Raw genomic sequence first — 19273 nt, 5'->3', positions numbered from 1 at the left:
TTTTCCAAATACACATAAATTTTTTATATTAAATATTTTTATGTTCGATTATTTTTATTTTAAATAATTTATAAAAATAATGTAAGCAGTTTTATTTTTATTGTATAATTTTTATAGTTTAAACTTTTTATATTCATGAAACGAATTTAAAAATCTAATTCAGTGTATTAATAGATTTTTAAATCCAGGGATATAATAGATTGAATTACATTATGAAATGTAATGAACAAGAAACTTTAGCTTTTATGCTTAATAATTAATTTCTGAGTAGGAGTTTCAAAAAATTACGATGAAGAATTTATGATAGGAAAGTTTACTACGAAACTTGTTTCTTTTTAACTTTTTTGGAGTTTATAAAATTTTTATATGTAAAGTAATGGACAGACAAAATAGAAGTAAATAAAACAAAATCACATTTTTAGAGGTAGAAATTTTAGAGGATATTTTTGATAATAAAGATACAGTTTGTATTTTTAGCTTTAATTTAAATAAGTTTAGAAACAAAAATATGTTTCTTGCAAAAATTTTCAATTTGATATTTTTTGATACAAAATTTACGCAGTGTAGGGAAATTAAAACAATGAAATTGAACAATATAGGCAGAAAAGAGATTTCTATATTTCGAATACACTTTTTTGATAATTATTATTTTAATAATATAAGTTAATTAAATTGATATGCATTTAATTATGAAAAGGAATGTAAATTTAGTAGTAAATTTTAGAACTAAATTATCAAAAATAATTCATGTTAGTTGTGTTAAATTCTTCAGTAATTTGTATTCCAAGTGTAACATATAAATATGTATGTATATGGAATTGAATATAAAAATTGTGAAATTAATTTAATTGAGTAAAAATAAAAATTAAAATTAATAAAGATTTTAATAATATCGTATTCCTTACTTACATACTTCAAATCTTGTTATATTGTTGGTAACGTTTCCAAATGATTTTTTAAATTTTCAATTTGAATGACAATATTCTCAAATTTCTGTTCAATTTTATTATTTCAAAATTTACTCACAGAACAAATTTAATATTAAATATTAAAATAATATTTAAATTTTTTTAATTATTAAATATTAAAGTAATTATTTAGAACAAAATTTATCCTAAATTCAAAAATTTTATTTAAAATTAGTTTAAAAAAACTATTTTATAAAAAAATTTTTACACATCACTTAGAAAAAAAAGAAGAGTTTTTCATTCTATATCCTTTATTAATTACAAGTATAATTACTTAATTAATAATTTCAAATGATTTTTCTTTTTTATTTTTAATAGAAAATATTATTAGCAATTAAAAATATTCTAAAATATTCTAATGATTTTATTCTTAATTGGTAAATTTTTTTTTGTTTTTAATTTTATACATACACATATTTTTTAATATTATTTATGGAATAAAGAAGTTGTAATACAAAAATATATTTTTTTTTTATAAATTTAATAAAGCACCTACCTATTATATTAAATATGTATATGAATAGGACTTTTTTTTAATATATATGTATTTTCTAATAATTATAAAAATAATATCAACAAATTTAGTATTTCTTCTTATTATGCATATTACAAAAATGATACTAAAAAATATATATATAGGTACAAAAATAACATTGCTTTTTGTCAATAATATGCTTATTTTTCAAAAATTTATTGTCTGTCTAATATAAAATACTAACATATTAAAATAATTAATATTATTTTATTATACAATGGAATTTTGATTCAAGCACAATTTCTTGATATCTATTATGAATTTTAACTTATAAATTTTATGAAAAAAAAAAATACAATGTGTATTTATAGTACAAAATTTTTAAATTTTTTGAGTTATTCAATTTAAAATGGCTGAAATTATTTATAATTACATTATTAATTATAAGTATTTAGAAAAAGAGTAATTTAATATTAATAAATTATTTACAAATTAGTTTTATGTTTTTTCTCTTTTTTTTTTTTAATAATTTTTTTTTTATCAAAAAACCTTATAAAATATTACTGAACTAATTTTAATCATTGTTCGAAATTGTTAATTATAATGATGAAAATGAAAATGATAGTATAAAGTAAATGGTCCTAATTTTACATTGTATTGAATGTGTATGTGAAATCATAGAGTAAATAATTCTTGACGCTATATTAAAACTGACGAGTACTATTTCGGCTTATAATGATGGTCAATTCATCATTTGATAAAAGAATACATTTTATATAAAAAAAAATATATGTGACAATTTTTCTCCCATATAAAATATTTTTGGAAAATCTTCAATGTGCGTAATTTTAAATGTAGAAAATAGTTACCATATCTAAGTAAGTATATAATACAAGCTCTTTCTCTTTGAAAAATATTATAAAACAAAGGAAATAAATTTATTTTAAATGAGATGAATTGTGTACAATTTTCTATTATGCATATTACAAACATATAAAATAAATTCTCTCATGTTAAATTTTTTTACTTAATGTTTAATTTTAATTATTATTAAAGGGTTTTGTTATTATTATGTTTAAGCGTGTGTTTTACATTTTAATACTCTACTGAATAACAAAATTAATGCGGACTCCTTAATTTTTCAAATTTGTTATTGAAGAATTCAGTGCAGAATTTTATGTTAAATTAAAATGTGATAACATGTACGCTTGACATAATTTTAATTTCTAATTTTGATTTAGTTTTTTTGTAATAATTAATGTAAAATGTAAAAAATAAACAATACCATTTATGAAATTATCATATTGCATAAACGTATTTATCAATAAATTGCTAAAATTTATTTATAAAATACTTATATATGTAAGTGTACTATTTTATATATCATTGACTCTCGTTTTTATGTAATATATATATATGTACATCATGTAGGCATTACATATGAAATTAAACTTAAAATTTACTTAGTTTGTACATACTTAGAAATTTGAAAACAAAAGAAAGGTGATGGTTCAAAAATCTATTTCAAAATTTTATTCGTTTTGAATATGTATTCAAATTTCGTTTAAATTTTTATTACTCAATATAGTTGAATGTGTTTTACTTTTAAAGACTCCTCAAAGGCTAAATATTGAAAATTAAATTCATTGTTTTCAATGAGATGAATATTTACCTTTTATAAGCTAAAGCAGAATAATTTTTTATCACTTTTTACAAATTAAGACTTAAAATTTGAAGAAAAGCATACACATTTAAGCACATATATGTATAATGTGGGAGGACGAAAATTATCACTTAATGTATGAACGATGTACGTCTGTATAATCAATCATACTTTAAATTTTATTAGAGTTTCAAGTTTAATTTTTAATATTTACAATTTATTGATTCCTTAATAAAAAGAGAGTTGGAAATAATTTTTTACTTTCTTTTATTCTTATGGGTATATGTATGTATAAAAGTATAAAAGATATGTGATAATTTTTTTATTAAATTTTGTCAGCTTTTCCCAAGAAAAATTCTTCTAAAGAAATCAAAAATAAAATCATAAGGAATGAAAGTCAACTCGGCAGACTAAGTATACTTCAATGTAAGCAGTTTTAAAATTCTTAAAATCCAAATATAAATTTATAAAATTTTAAATAATTTTCTTGACTGTTGATTAAATAGTTAAAAATTCTAATATAAATCCTTTGTTTTATCATGCTAAACCTCTTTTCGCTAAATTTTCATGTGCAATTACTTAGATTTTTGTTGTAGTTTTTAAAATTTTCACATTGAGTTCACATTAATACAAAAATATGAAAGCATAAAAGGAAATCATTAATTTTTATATGTATATGTATAGGTGTATATATATACTTAAATCAATTTTCCTTTTGTTCATTAATCCTTTTAAAAATTTTAAAATATACTAAATCTCTCTCTATATATAATATATATTAAAAAATTTTAAACTAACAATCATTTATAGAAGGCATTACTGTTTTGCTTTAAATAATACAAATTACTTTGTGATGATGATCTAAATACATTATTATGATTTCTATATGATGACAAACCATTATTGTTTCTACCAACACTACCATTACCAATGAAACTGTTACGCCTCTCAGGTGATGGTGAATATCGTTTGATAATTCTAAATTGTTGCGGTGAACTTTCTGATACCTGTTTATTTAATTGATATGTTTGTTGATAACTATTTGGATGATTTTGATTTAGATTATAATTTTGATCATCGTCCCGTTGTGGATTATTATATCCCAAACGATGACTATCATCTGATGATTTCCTTCTCATATAACGTTTACGATTTTCTTCAATAAAATAACTGTCATCGTTTTTCCGATACTTTTTCCGGCCCCGTTGCTGTTGTTGATGCTGCTGTGCTTGAGATTGTGATTCTTTTGATTCATATGATGAACGTCTGTCACCAATTGAAAAATTATCTTCAAAATAACTTCGTTTTAAATGTGGTGGTGTTGAAATACGTTTTAAGGGTGGTGGTGGATTTGTTGGTGTACCGGACCATAAATTATCAGCAGCATCTTGACCGAAATAATTTGGTTGGAACTGTGTCATTGAATTTATATTTTGAAATGATGATCTACGCCATCCTTCTTCATAGCGTCGGCGTGTATTTTCATCTTCAATGGCTTGACGGCGTTGTGATTTACTGCTACTACTTTCACTTGAATCTTCACCAGATGTACCGATACCCAAATCTTTGTCATCACCATAAGCTTTATATGGTCCCAAAAATCCTTTTTGACCATATGGTCCTGTTAAAGTGAATGGCGTTTGTGACATGTAATACGGATGAGAAAATTTATTTTCCATTGTTGGTAGTTTCAAGCCACCGATTTTTTTTATTTCATCATCTCTTTCATTATCGGAATCGTCATCATCAATACTTGGACTGCTACAAGAGGCAGGACCGAACAATGATAAAAGTACAGGAAGTAAGAAAAGACCATGCATTGCACCAAAGAAAATAACCAAGAATACCATTTTGAAAAATACTAAAAATATGTAACTTTGGGCAATTAATAATGCTGTAACACCTAATATTGTACTCATAGATCCTTGAACTATAGGTAATCCTAATGAGTATAAAGCTTCCCGAACACGAGCTTTTGGTGTCTTCTTCTTCGATGACATATAACAATAACATATATGTGCTGTAAAATCAACTGAAAATCCAATGCACATAATTAAGTTTATCATTGAAATTGAATCCAAATTGACATCCCACAATGCCATATATCCAGCAACACCTAATTCTATAGAAATTATACTGAATGCAACCCATAAAGAACACAAGAAATTTGGTATGAATATAAATGAAATAAACATCATAATTAAAGCACCGACAACCATTGCTTGTATCGATGTTGGACGTACCAATTCAAATTGATCGAAAAATACAAAATATGGATGAAAAACTGATACATTCAAATGTGATTTACTGCATAATGCTCTTAAATCTTTAACCATTTCTTTTTCATGATTTGTATCACTTATATTGACAGCTTGTATTAAAAATCTTGATGCACGAATTTTTGTACCATCATCAGTAAAATTAACATCTAATGAGAATGGATTTGCCGGGAACAACCAAATTTCTTTTAAAGCATCAATAAAGGATTCTTCTGTATCAATTGAAACATTTAAGTAATCGTTATTACGTTCGACATATGACAAAAATGATCTTAACCATGATTCAGTATATAAAGGTGAAGTAACATATGAAGTATTTTCAAGTTTTTGTGTAAACTCTTCAATTTCTCTTTGTGTATTTGGATCGGAATAATTCAAATCACCTGTTATTATAACCTAAAATATTAAGATTATAAATTAAATAAATTTTTATTAAATTAAAACAAAATTTGATTTAGTTTAGGTACCTGAATCCTATACGGAAATTCTCTGTAATAATCATCTTCACGATCAAAAAATTCAACAGAATATGAATCTTCTCTAGATAATTTTCTCCTTTCTAAACCTTCTTTAATATTTGTTATTCCGTAACAAGCTCCAGCTAAATAACCACCAAATATTAATAAAATTAAAAATTTCATCCAATTATTATTGATGACTTTAGACACTTGATTCTTAAAGAATGCCATTAACATATGTTCTTTATTATCAAGTGGATTATCTGGATCATCACGATTGATACCACCGGAAAATAAGGCTTTGTATAAGAAATTTCTTTTTGCTGAAATTAAATTAAAATTTTTATATTAATTTTTTTTTTGGTATTTAACATTGTTTGAAGTTCAACAGTCTTATGTTCCAAATTTGTTTAATAAAAATTGAAACTATTTTACATCTAATTATATTAGTCTATATCATGTTACATATAGTTTAGAATCAATTGAAAATTCAATTAAACAAATCTTAAGCAAAATTTACATGACATATTTCAATACATTCATATAAGTACACTGTATATTATGTACATGAAAATTGTTAGCAACAAATATGTGGGTCATGTTAATTTTAACAAAATTCTAATTTTTATTATTAGAAAAGGTCAAAAATAATTTTTAAATTTCTGAAGATAACATTGAAATAGGAGAACTTACAAGTTGTGGAAACATAAGTTTTAATATGCTTTTGATTTAAGGATTTATGCGTTTCTACTGCTTTGCAACAGAAAGTTGAAATATATTTAATTAATGAAAAAAGCAACGCACGATGTGGAATAAATATGTAAAATTTTGCTGGAGTATCTCATGTTGCATTTTAGCACTTTTCCAAAAAAATTTTAAAAAGTGCTTATTAGTTTCACTCCGTGCATCCTTCCTTTCGTCCGTGGACATGTTTACAAAGTTCTACACCCTTGAAGATAGAAAGGAGAAGTTTTTTGTACATGGATTTTTACTAGAAACTTATTTCGGTAGAAGACAATTTTTACCTATGCCCTCCATATAAAAGTTATAACCCCTCCAAAAAAGCCAGAAAAGTAGTGGCTGGCTTCTTCTACCGTGGCCTAATATAGTTGAGCTTCAAGAAGAGTAAAATGGCTGTCAAACTTTAACCTTTTTTTCAAATTTTTTATATCGGTTTTCTTCTATTCCTACACCATCTTTTAGATACAAATCCTAGCAGGTTTAAGACACTAATAATTAATTAATTTCGTTAAATGAATACTCTTTTCCTAAATGAATAAATGAAAATGAATACTTCTACCCACTTTCAAGTTATCCCTACTCGAAATTTGTAAAATTTGAATTGTTGGCACCTTATATTTCCAAAACTACAAGCTGTTCCAAATTTTTTAAATGCAGGAGGTTAACGCCATTATGCTGCACTACCACTAAAAAATATAATTATTTTTCTTGACTTACGGAGCTAAATCTTAAATTTGAACATTTTGTTAACGCCTCTTTCATTTTTTTTTCTTGTCTCATCCTAAATGTATGCAATTTTTTGCATAAATGCAAATGCAATATTTTGGTAGATGAATGAAAGGAAGTCAGATTGTTTTTAAAAACAGTATTTTCAATTGTCGAAGGGAAAAGTGCTAATTTACAATCCATTGGTTTGACCCAACTTTATTAAAAATAAATTCATTACTATTAGAATAGATCCTTTTAAAATTCAAATATGGTAGTAAAATCAAATCAAGTTCATAATTAATGAAATCATGTCATATGAATTGACGTTAAAAATTATTCCTGATTTTTAGAACGGCAACTCTAATAACAGTACAAATTTCAAATAATTCTTTTTTTTTTTTCAAATTTCATTTTTGTTTATATACTTTTTTTTGCGTTTATTTTTAAACTTAATTTAATTGAAATTGTTTAAAATATATTGAATCGGATTATTTAATTTTTTTATTATATACAAAATATAAATTGTATCTACATTTAGGTATATGAATGTGCAAAATAACAATAGCAATGGTGTACGTACACGAATAATAAACTCATTAAAAATATCACCTATACTTTAACCTCTTATAATAAAAGCTTCCCAAAAAATTTTATCAAATAACACCGTTGAGTTTTATTTGTGTTTTTAATATACCACTAAATTTTATTTTAAATATGCGTTTATTATGAGATGTTCCAATTTCTCAATAAATTTTTCCTTTTGAACTATGGAGGTATTTTCTAGAGGTCAGATCAACAAACTCAAAGTTATTAATTCAGCTAATATTAAAAATCTTTCTTCGCGTACATATTCAAAGTGTTCTCACTTAAATAAGGTTGTATAATGTTAAATATACCGAAATTTTGAAATATCATAGGGTAGGAAAAATAAAAATGACTTAAGGAATCTCCGCCTGCTCCCAGGCAAAGCCGGACATGTGCGAATGAGGTGAACCACCGTATCCTCCTCGTTACGGCAACTCCTACAGAGATCGTTCTCAGGCCGGCCCATCCTTCTGGCTTGTTCGTCAATAAGACAATGACCCGTTTTGACCCCTATCATAGATCCAATGTCTCTCCGGCGGATACAATGATCCAATGTCTCTCAGTTCGCCCATCTTTGATTGGCCTGCTAAACTACCGCTTTGCGTAGAAGCAGCCTGTACGTACTCGTGGTTGTTGCATATTTTTTCAAACAAATTTAAGGAAAATTAATTTAGGTGGGTTCCTACTTTATTAATAAATCGCTAATTGAGATTAAAATCTTCTTACACAGTTACAAGCATTAGCAACAACCATTTACGTTTTATCAAATTGCATTAGATCGGCTATAACTCCAAAAATTTTCAACAAACAACCAGATAATCTAAAATTGTTGGATGATTAATTTTGCTTGTAGATTCCTGTTGATCAACTGAACTATTTTCCATTGATAATAAAATTAGTTTGAATAATCGCTTGAAATAATATTGGATACAAGCGGAAGTGGTTCTTTAAGTGCCGGAACAACCACAATTTCAATCATAAAATCGTAATTAAAAAGTGCAATATTTTAATCTTATATAAACAAAATATTTATCTAATTAATAAATTTTTATGTGCTATTACAATTTAATTTTATTTTTTTTCGCATCTTTTAAATTTTTAAAAATAGATGCATAAGAAAATTCTATTATTCATTCCATATAAAGACTCTAAACTTAAAGAGTTTATTCTAGAAACTTTTTAATAATAATAATAATAAAAATAATTTTCTTATACTCGTAAGTGTAGGATTAAATTGAAAAATAAATTTTGAACGAATCATAAATTTATTTCAATATAATTGAGTTGACTTCTATAATCTAAACGTATGTACGTCATTCACAACAATATTTTTTCACTTTCATTCATACAAAAATATTTTAGAAATTTATGTAACCCTATTGCGATTTTGGACATGATCATACCAATTTACATAAATATATATTTACAAATAAGCATACAAACTTTATAAATATTATAAGACCTATCTTCATACATAGTGAAAATTTATTATTTTAAAAAAATGTATTAAAATAATAAAAAATGAAGCCTACTGATTGAACCTCATATAATCGAAAACATCATATTTTTTGTTAAGTAAAATTGCAACTTCAATATATGAAGTTTGTCAATCGAAAATCAAAAATATACCCATGAATATCAACTGGTCTAATTGTCTAGATTTTCGAATTTAATTTTCATTAATTATTTTTCATAGTATTCGAAAAATTTAAGTGTTAAAAAAATTAGATACTACTAAATGACATTATAAGTCTCTTTGTGAATGAAATCGGAAACAAAACTTGGTCACAAAAAAAGAAGAAAAATATGAAAATTTATTAGTCTTCTTTGTAAAATTAAAAAGGTTTTCTAATTTCAATTTTACCGATTATGAGTTGATTAAAAAAATGAATAATTTTTCTAAAATAATCAATGGACGGAGTGTCAACCTATATAAAAATTTTATTTCAGCTTCTGAGCATCGAAAAATTTAAGAGATTTTTGAGAGACTTGTTTTAACTAATTTTCAACTGATTGACAGTAATGACTAACAGTTATCTAAATTAGGTTATTACTTTTATTCATAGGTCGAAGAAGCTCTGTGCAGATCCACACCATTTAATCAATAATATTTAGATAATAAGGTTAGTGTGATTCTGACAACTTTAAAGCGCAATCTGTCAAAATTTCATGATAATAAAGTAAATAATTTATTTAAAATACGAAAGCAATACTTCCCATCTTGTCTTCAATATGATCACTTTTTGTTTGTACAAGAATTTAAAAAAAAAAAAAAGAAAATCCGAATGAGAAGGTATTTTTTTTTTTTTGTTAATTTATTATAAATGAAAACAAAATGCCAATGGATTAAACGCCGCTTAGTTATTTAATCCATTCTTATAATATTTAGTGTGGACATACAGTGTATTTACAGTGAAAATTTTATAAATAATATTAGTGTAAGCATACATATGTAGAGAAGTACCTACCTATGGGTTTCTAGAAAGTAAATGAACAAAAAATTCTTTTAAATAAAATTTATTATTATATGTGAAAGAGTGATAACACATAGCACAGAAACACTACTACATTAAGAGACGTTTTGGGTGATTTTTAATCAAATCCACAATTGGATATTTCCTGAACAACAGACGTACAGAATTTGTTTTTTGTTTTTTTTTTGCTGCTTTCAGTTTACTTGTATATTATATTTTGCTTTCATAGAAGTGATATGTATGCGATACTGAAAAATATGATAGGAGTAAATTTTATTTTAAGGAATGTTGGAAAAACACATACCTACATAAGTACTGGCACAAATGAAAAAGAAAAAATTTTAATCAAATTAAATTACATTTGTTATTGTTTTATGAATTTTTCACTGTAAATTAATAATATTGTTTCAATGAAACGTTTAGTTAAAAAATTAGGTTTTGGGCAATTCATTTATAAAACCTACCTATAAAAGGCCATTCAGTTATACTATCAAAAATGTTTTAGTATATACCTGTTTTTTTTCCAAGAAATTTTTCCTCCATTTTGAATTACCAAAATATACATAATTATTCTTTAGCTTATTGACGTATAAAATAAAAATTTTCACCATTACCTATTATCACTAAAATATTATCAATTGTTACTAATGTCACAGTGTCATCGCAACTTGGTTTGTTGAAAATATACTACACGAGTATCTATACACACCCACACTTTGATGTCAATAATTATTTTGACATTAGATTACACTCTTGTGGCAAACACTTTACGTTTAGTAACATATTAACTCTCTTAGTTGCCTTAATTTAACTCAAGTATTTCTAAGGAAGGCAAAAGAATTGACTTTTCTAATATTATTGCCATAGTAATTGTGTCTAGATCATTTGGTCCAATAAAAACATTCTGTGAAAAAATACCTTAGTACTCGTAATGATATTCATCAATCATCACCAAATCACCTATATGTATATATAAAACTTGTTTTATAACTTGTGTTATCACCGGGATTTCTTTACTTCGATTTCTTCAAATCGTGTTTTGGTAAAAAATTTTTTTGTTACCAAGTCAATATACGGATGCGATAACAATGTGTAAATTTGGATTGAATATTTTCTTCGTAAGTGAAATTACTTTAAAAGAGAGTACTAGAGAAAAAAGAACATTACCTTCGAATGAGATAAATTGATGATAAATTGAGAAATACTAAAAGCGCAGTGGAACACTTTAAATAATTGCTTTGTTGCGTAAATTCCGGAACCTTACAATACTCAAATTCAAAATCTCAAATAAAGTGTTCAGAAAATTAAATAAATTAGAAATTAATTAGGTTTTCAACTATATATTTAAATCAAAAAATTGTACAATTAAAATATTAATAACTGTAACACTTTAATATTTCTCAATTTTTTTATTTTTTCAAATTTCTTTAGACTACTATAAGAAAATTTAATTGTCTCTTGTACACTTTGATCCTATTATGTATGATTACTTAAAAATCTGTTGAAATCTTACCAAAAAATAAATATCTGCAACAATAAGTCATTATTTAAGGAAATAAATACTAAAAACGAAATTAAGAAGAAAAAAAAAATTAAAGAGAAAAAGATTTTTCACGGAAAATTAAAGATAATTTCCGCAATCTTTTCTTGCTATGTACTCGCTACTATAAAACGCGATGGTGGGAAGAGTTTAAAAATTACATGAGATATTAACTTAAAAAATAATTTAAAGAGAGTGAAGAGCGAAAACAAAAAAAACACTGAACTGAAAAAGCACAAAATTTTTTTTTTTTGAAAAAAAAAGGTTTTAATTAAATTAAAAGTGAAAATTCACTATCAATTTTGAACGTCAAGGCTATTTAGAATATAAAAATTGAAATGATTGTTTTTTTGATCGTCTTTTAGCACATTAAAATATTTAAAGTGAATTTAATTTGTTTTGCTTTTACTTGGTTTTTTTTTTTGTTTTATTACAAACAATTGTATACAAAATTAAAAGTATGAGAGATTCTTTGAAAATTCAATTTAAGGCAGTCTATATTATGATCATCGTGTGGGATTAATACATAAATTTTTGTTGTTCTATAATAAATTTTGTAAATTATGTACTTAAATAGAACTCATAAATTCTTGTAAAAATCACATTAAAATTTAAATTTCTTTTCTTTATAATATTGGATTTTAAAACAGTAGAATAATAAAGAATTTTTTAGATTTATAAAAAAAAATTTAAAATTTAAAAAAATTTAAAGGGCAAGAACTGTACAAATTATTTTATAATCTGAATTAATGCCATTTATAAATGTGTTTTCGCATATAACCTATGACCTAATCAATGGGTTATTGTAGCAAAATCTAAACATATGTTTAATTGAACTTTAACGTTTTTTTCCCCTAAAGGGATTGCAAAAATACAAAATGGTATTTCGGGACCTAATGTAAAAATTTATGGAAATGGAATTAAAAATAAAACAGAATTTTTGGAATAAACTTATTATACCCATTCATTTCGTTTATTTCGCCTCAAATAATAAAATTTAATAATAAAAATGCCTAAAATAAATAACAATCTTCATAAAACTTTGATGAATTTTATTGGCATTGAATGCAGTAGAATGCTGATAGTTTCGCAGTTGTCAGCTAAATACTTGGAGTTAAAGCTTAATTTGATATGATTGAGTTGACAAGACCACACTTATGGCAATACAAACATTTAAATTACATACGTATATAGGAGAAGTAGCATTGAAACATGGAAATTTCTCAAACAGCTCTTAAAACACACATATTTTTAGAAGATATCCGAATGAAATTGTATTGTATTTTCACGAAAATTCAATAATATGTAAAATAGGAGGCAAGTAAAATAAGTCATTTAGCAGTATTGAAAAATCGTTTCTATCAGTTTCTATCTTGATATTGTCCAAAAATTTGATTAAACCCTTTAAAAATACTAAAAATATTTCTATTATATTTATTTTTAATTAATTGTATAGAAAAAATTATAAATTAAAAATGGTTTTAATGAAATTCTTTGAAACAAGTCAGCGTTTCCTTGACACAACTACATATAATAGTGCACAATCACACATATACAGGTCAGAATCTGGTAAATTTTTTACTTTTTCTCTAAATTTCTTTTTTCATAGTATTATATACCACTAATGACGAATTAACTATTAAGAATAGTTGCTGTAATAAATTTAAAATATTTTGTAATATTTTAAATAACAAAAAATATTAATTTACTTGTTGTTGTATATTTGAACAAACCTACATGATATTATAAAGTTCATACAATAGAAAAATTTATACGTAATGTGAATAAGCGATTATTTAATAATTTGAAAATAGGGTAAAAAAAAAAATTTGCACCTCTGCTTAAATATATTTATAAAAAATAAATAAAAGCAAAATAATTTTAAAACAAAATAATCTTATGTGATAGACCGTGTATGCTCAAATATTTAAAGTGTAAAACTTGATATTCAATTGTCGAATTTAGGACGACAATCGCAATCTGCAAGAAATACAATTTCTTACTTTTGGCGTTTTAAGAAAACGAATTCTTAGTAAGGAATATGACATAAGCAGATGATATTTCCCGCAAATTTACGATAGTCTTATTTTTTTCTACCCTCTTTTGAAAAATCGGGCAAGTGGGAAAGTAATTTAATTTTCTTTATATAACCGAATTCCTACGGAAATTGATTGTCAAAAGATTGAATACGGAGAAAAATTGTCAATTTAAAACAGTTTTCCAAATAGTTTTCACATTTTCATTGATTAAATTACTAATATTAAACTAACATATTTTGATTCATAATATTTTCATAATTTACACCCTAAGTAGGCACTCTAATGAAAAAGAGTCCTCATTTAAGGTGCTACTACCGAAACCAGCCCAAATTATTATTAGATTTTGATTAATTTATATTCCCTACATTTATTTTGGCACTTTATTTCTGAAAAAGGATTTTTAAGCGCCATTAGTATAGTCGCCCTTTAATGTACTCGGTCAATCATAAAATTTAATAAAATTTCTATTTATAATATTTTCTAAACTCTACACGTCATATGCAATTTCATTAATAAATGGTGGGGATAAATACATGACTCAGATCAGAGGTTTGTCATTTATATTATAATATGTATACATATATAAATGTGCAATATTATGTACAAAATTAAAAAAAATAAATTTTAAATTTCATATCTATTATAATTTATGTATCTGCAATATTATAACAGTATTTTAACATATTATAAAATTCTACTACCCTATAGGAATATCTTAGGGGTTAACGTAAATTATAATAGGTAAATTTATTCATCATCATATAATAATATTTTCTAGTGAAATATATAAAAGAATTGTAATAAATGAACACAATCATAATATTATGCACATGTATAAACATATGTAAGTGTGTATAAATATGTTTTGCGCTTTTGAACTATTTTGACATAATATATTATTACCCACATTGTGTTTATTATATGTTCATTATTTCTCAAGTGCAAATAAACTTTTGGTTTATTGTTGTGCTCATAGAGTTAGGGAAATATATGGAATATTATTTTGTAGAAAATTCCAGTGATTTCATTTTGTATGTATGTACATTTTTTTTACTTTAAACGTTTTGTTATTTTGTATATTCATACTTAAATATGAAATCATATTCACAAGAAACAATTACAAACTTTTCAATTTGAGTAAAAGATGGCATAATGACGTATAAATAAGCCCAACATACATACGTACACATGAATTTGTAAAGAGCCATGGCATGGCATGTGATTGTCATCATCATTATAATTGTAATAAAATATTTCTGTTAAAAAAATAAAAACTTAATTGTTTTATACGCGCTCATTAATTTTTTTCATAATTTTATTACAACATTTTAAAATTAAATTTGAAATTTACATATGTCTGTACATATGTATGTATGTATAACTTCAAACAAATGTATTGAGATTTAAAGTGTAAATAAACTTATAAACTCATTTTTTCATTGGAATAGAGCTTTGAAGGTTCAAAGTAAAAAAGGAAAACCAAATCAACTTTTAAATTTTTAAATATTTTAATTAACATTTTCATAAAATACCATTTCTTACTATTAAATAATCTTTCAATTAAAATAGCCAGGTGATTAAAAATATCTTGTTTTTTTTATCGTAATAATTACGATAAAAACAGATTAATAAAAAAACTCCTGTAAGTCATACGAATCACATACGTAAATAAATTGCGAAAATTTATGCCAGAAGACTTCCGCAATCCACTCTATCTGTACGAACTTTCTTCGAAGGGTATAAATTAAAAAGTTGCCGTAGAATTTGTAATGCTGAGAAATATTGGAGTGAGTTATAGACATGTTAAGCGGGTAATGAATCGAAATTAACGATAATAAAATTTAGTGCCAGAACGCTATTAAAATTTGACAATATCGAACGACACTTTTAGTTGCTGCCGTACAATACAAAGATACTGAAATTTCGCGCAAACAAATACAATAATTGGGTCATAATATATTTTCGTTAAAAGAACTAAAATTACATTAGTCTCTATAAAAAATCGCCGTATGTAACTTCAAAAATAATTTTATGACATTTTAAAAAAATGTCAGTGGTTCAAGTTTAGCAAAAATTGTTTCAGTTTGAACTTATATACACGCTTATTTTGAACCTATAAAATAAAATCGAAAACTATAAATTTTATTCTTACCAGCTTTTGATTGACTCATTGACATTACTTTGAATCCTAATAACGCATGACGATTTTGATATTCACGATAACCAGATATTGCCATACATGCAGCAAAAAATGTTATATGCCATACATATGTAAAACAAACAGCAAAACCAGAATATGTACAAAATATTCGAACTGATGGGAATGGACTTATAATACCAATCCAAAATGATATCATATCTGTTACTGATGTTATTGTAATTGATACAGCTGCTTCCGATAACATATGACCCATACGTTCTGGTACTTTTAATTTAACAGATGTACGACGCCATGCCGCTAACATTACAAAAGTATCATCTATTCCAATTCCTATAATAGAAAGTTTGAAAAAATTTAATAAAAAAATTTAATGGAAATTTTAAAATATGCTAATAATGTTAATGTTAAGAACTTGTCAAATTTTTCATTCAAAAATTCTTAGTAAAACATTTAATTCATATTTTCAATTTATTGAAAACTGTAATTAATGACTGGCTTAAATGATTTAATTATTGAAGAGAAAAGTTTCTAAAAATTTGATTTTCCTTGGCAATTTATTAATTTTTGATATATTACAATATTCGATGTTAGTACAGTAAACCATTCACAAAAATATCCAACTACATTTTTCTATTTAATTAACTTCTATATCGATTGGAAATTCACAAATTAGTAGGTATAATTTTCACCTCATACGATCGTCCATAATGGTCTATTTTTAAAATTTGAAAGTGTCTCAATAAACATCGAAAGCAACTTTTGAAATTCTTTTTTCAATAACTTTTATGTATGTATGTATGTATGTACATATATTTGTTGTTAGTTTTCAAGTCGATACATTTAGACAGTTTCCACATCCTCCTTTCTTCTCAAATGTTTTTCGTCCCATTAACTCTCTTTAATTTTGGATAACATAAACTTATTTGAAAATATGTTTTGAATTCAATTAAAAATTTTCATTAAATTTTTTTTTTAAATGAATTTTCGATTTAATTAATGAAGTTATTTTTAAAAAGGTTGCTAAGATTGCTTAAAATTTATTTATTTTGTAAATTGTAATAAAAAAATTAAAAATAAATTTGAGTAATTTAATAATTGCGTAATAATGGTTTAAATATTTTTACGATCTCCAATACCTAGCTCGCAATTCAATCATGTATGAAATATATAATTAAATAATTATATTTTTAATTATATTTTAAATAATTTCTTTTATAATAATTTCGTTTAAAGTTTGTCAGTTTTATAACTCATTAATTTCTCATTTAACTGCTAAATAATTTTACACAACATTAAAAATTTTAATTATGAACCGTTTATAACGAAAATATTTTTATGGGTATCAGTGCATTAATGGGTACAAGTTCCAAATGCATAGCTATTAAATTCAATAATTATGACCAGGTATTATCCCCATACCATGAATTTAAAAAAAAACTACGGTAGGGTAGTTACCTGCCTAGTTAAAAACTCTATGACGCACTAGCCCTATGCTCCTCCTAATAGTGAGGAAAGAAAAAAAACTTATACCCATGCGATTTATGCATAACTATCTTTAATTTTTTGTATTAAAAAGTGTCTGTTAATAAGAAGCAACTTTTATAACAACTGTTTCTTAAAATAATTTGGAATTATTGCATGATACGCAGCAATTATGAACTAAATCAGTTTGTTTTTTTTTCAAGAAAATTTACAAAAATTAATGTCTGTCCTATAAATTTTGGGAGGGAAGTGTAAATAAACTCTTTTTAGCAACCTGTCGATCTGATTTTGATGAAATTTTATATGTAAGTTTATTTCGACTATGGCACGGATTGATCAACTTTTGGGATACATCAGGCCTCGGGAATCGCACTTTTTACCGGGACTGTTTTACATTTTTAATCATTATATATTCAACAGATTTACTTGAAATTTCATATATAAGCTTCGCTCGACTGTCCGCTAAACCTCTTAACTTTTGGAAGAAATCAGGCGTCAGCAACTGGACGTTTACTACGGGCCAAATATACATTTTTGCGTATATAAAGAGAAATAATCAACTGATTTCATTGAAATTTAATATTTAAATTCTTCTCATTAAAACAATGAACATATAAATTTTTTAGAAAGACCAGCTCGGAAACTGATCTGAAGCAATTGTATTTATTTACGATTTATTTTAGTACACAATAACAGTATACAATTATTTTAGTACACATTTACAGAGAGTAAATTGTTAAAATGTACTTAAATATAGAACAAGTAATATATATTAAATAATTCAAATGTTGTAATTTATCGTAAAATCTTAATAATATTATTTAAAATAAAATAAAATAATTATTAATATTAAATTTTATTGTTACAATAATCGGAAGCTTTGACTTTATTTTCCTTTTAAACATCGTCAATGTTCTTAATTTGCATAATTATTCAATAGATCTAATATTGTACATACTTGTATACAATATGTACAAACAAACAAACAAACTTACTTCATAACATTGAACTTGATATGAAATCATTCATAAAATATTGTTGAATACATATTGCTTTATTGAGTGACACCTGATATATTATTCTAATCACCTGTATAATTCAAGTTTCTATTTTATACTTTTTAGTACATATATATATATATATATATTACATATTTATATATTTTGCCACATAAATATTTTAATCATAAAAAAATAATCATACTGTGATTTTGAACTCAACTTCAATTTGATGTCATTCTTTTTTTTCTTATAATTTTACAAAACACACTCTTTTTTAAAATATTTTAATAATTTAACACCTTTTTCAAACAATATTTTAAGTTCAAGGGTACGATGGGTTAAGTTTTATTTAAAAAATTAAATATGAAAATTTTTTTGTGTGTCATAGTATAAAATAAAATATTATTCATTAAATCTTTCCTATTAAAAAATGCCGCTTTTCATTTGATGTATGAATTTTTACAAAATTATTTACGTAAAAAACAAATAATTTAAAAATTTTCTTATAAAAATTACTTTTTTCTTTTTGGCTATAATAAATTGATTTATTGACTAGAATAATTAACAATAAAATTGGAAAATAAATTTTTAAATAGGTAGCATAAATTATTCTTTTCTTACATAGAGAAGAATTTTATCTTATATAAGAAAAATATTATTTTTAAAATGAAAATAAAAAATTACATTAAATTTAGTTAA

At 24.3% G+C, this 19273-nt stretch overlaps 1 protein-coding gene across 1 annotated transcript in view; it reads right to left on the bottom strand.

Annotated features, from left to right (window-relative positions):
- Positions 1-3142: 3142 nt before the first annotated feature.
- LOC129606290 (patched domain-containing protein 3) overlaps positions 3143-19273 on the bottom strand; it is an 84569-nt gene continuing 68438 nt past the window's right edge. The window contains exons 7-9 of the mRNA XM_055516528.1: positions 16083-16421; positions 5853-6166; positions 3143-5781 (exon numbers count right to left, since the gene is read on the bottom strand). Coding sequence (XP_055372503.1) covers positions 3907-5781; positions 5853-6166; positions 16083-16421 — 2528 coding nt within the window. The 3' untranslated portion in view covers positions 3143-3906. The remainder of the gene's footprint in view (positions 5782-5852; positions 6167-16082; positions 16422-19273) is intronic.

The sequence above is a fragment of the Condylostylus longicornis genome, unplaced genomic scaffold, assembly GCF_029603195.1.
Source record: "Condylostylus longicornis isolate FDR11 unplaced genomic scaffold, ASM2960319v2 ptg000018l, whole genome shotgun sequence".
Lineage (NCBI taxonomy): Eukaryota > Metazoa > Arthropoda > Insecta > Diptera > Dolichopodidae > Condylostylus > Condylostylus longicornis.
The sequence above is the reverse complement of the archived record's forward strand: the minus strand, read 5'-3'. Positions and strand labels throughout refer to the sequence as shown.